The sequence below is a fragment of the Penaeus monodon genome, chromosome 31 (genome assembly GCF_015228065.2).
Source record: "Penaeus monodon isolate SGIC_2016 chromosome 31, NSTDA_Pmon_1, whole genome shotgun sequence".
Lineage (NCBI taxonomy): Eukaryota > Metazoa > Arthropoda > Malacostraca > Decapoda > Penaeidae > Penaeus > Penaeus monodon.
In genome coordinates, this window is record NC_051416.1 from 13,468,023 (window position 1) to 13,469,568 (window position 1,546).

General features: G+C 66.2%; 1 protein-coding gene across 1 annotated transcript in view; it reads left to right on the forward strand.

Annotated features, from left to right (window-relative positions):
* Positions 1-1,531, forward strand: part of LOC119593044 (proprotein convertase subtilisin/kexin type 4-like) — a gene marked incomplete at its 3' end in the record, with an annotated part of 2,482 nt that extends 951 nt beyond the window's left edge. Inside the window, 1 exon segment of the mRNA XM_037941944.1 lies at positions 1-1,531. Coding sequence (XP_037797872.1) covers positions 1-1,531 — 1,531 coding nt within the window.
* Between the last annotated feature and the right edge of the window lie 15 nt (positions 1,532-1,546).

A 1,546-nucleotide genomic window follows, 5' to 3' on the forward strand; every position in this document is an offset into this window, starting at 1 on the left:
CCGTGCGGATGTTGGGCTACGTGGTGTGGGACGCCGTGGAGGCGGCGGCGCTGTCGTACGAGCGCGACCACGTGGACGTGTACCTGGCAGCGTGGGGCCCCGTCGACACGGGCGCCGTCATGGAGGGGCCCGGCGGCCTCGCCGACAGGGCCATGCGGGAGAGCATCGTGCTGGGGCGGAAGGGCCGCGGCTCCATCTACATCTGGGCGTCGGGCAACGGCGGCTTCGTCGGCGACGACTGTAACGCCGACGGCTACGCCAACTCCGTGTACACGCTGACGGTGAGCGGCAGCACGAGGGACGGCCGCCCGCCGGACTACGCCGAGACGTGCGCCGCCACCTTCGTGTCCACGTACAGCGGCGACGCCGACCCTGAGTACCAGCCCGGCGAGCGCGTGAACGGCATCGTGACGACCGACACCGGCGGCGAGTGTACGGAGTCGTTCCGCGGCTCATCCGTGTCGGCGGCGATGGTGGCGGGCGCCTGCGCGCTCGCTCTCGACGCCAACCCGGAGCTCGGTTGGCGCGACATGCAGCACCTGATGGTGAAGGCGGCCACGCCGCACAACCCCTTGCCGGAGCACTGGAAGACCAACGGCGTCGGGCGCATGTACTCGCACTACTTCGGCTTCGGCTCGCTCGACGCCGGGAAGATGGTGGCCCTCGGCCGGACGTGGCAGCCGGTTCCCCCGGCGTTCCGCTGCCTGGCACTCGCCCCGCACCACAACATCACACTCGTCCCCGACAGGGTGTTCGTTCTGCCCCTCACCATATCCAGCTGCCAGGTGGTGCAGGCCGAACACGTGCAGGTCAACATCACGATCAGCTCTGACAACCGCGGTCAGCTCGAGATTGACCTCGAATCCCCTTCGGGGACGACCTCCAAGCTGCTCCCGAAGCGGCCGCTCGACGTGTCGCCCTACGGAATCAACCGGCACCCGTTCCTGAGCGTGCACATGTGGGGCGAAAACCCGCGGGGCACTTGGAAGCTGCGCGTCGTCTTCCACAAGTCCAACATCCTCGAGCCGTTCGGGAAGAAGCTTTTCGTGGACGTGCCCAACATGATGCTCAACTGGTCCCTGGTCGTCCACGGCACCGAGGTCCCCTTCTCGGAGGCGACGCCTTACCACTACCACTTCAACAGAACGCAGCTGGCCGAGGCGCTGAGGGCACAGAGGACCCAGCGTCGGTCCCGCGGCGGCAGGAGGGCGCGAGAGAAGCCAGGCGTTGGGGATGACTCCTTCTGGATACACACTGACCACTGGACGTCAGCCTCTGACAAGGGTGGGAAACCCCACTCGTTCCTGCTCTGCAAAGTGGTGTCAAGCTCGCCTACTCGCGTCACCAGCATCACTTGGCACGATGCCAGCGGCGGGGTACCTCGTGACGTCATCAAGCGCCTCACCGGTAGGGGTGCCTTGGGTGACAAGTTCCCGGCGCTGCTTCTGGTGAAGGAAACTGCCGACTTCAAGGGGAACTTCACGTGCCGCGTCGTTTGTGACGGGAAGGTGTTTACGAAGTCGATGGACGTTCCGTTTGGATGAGG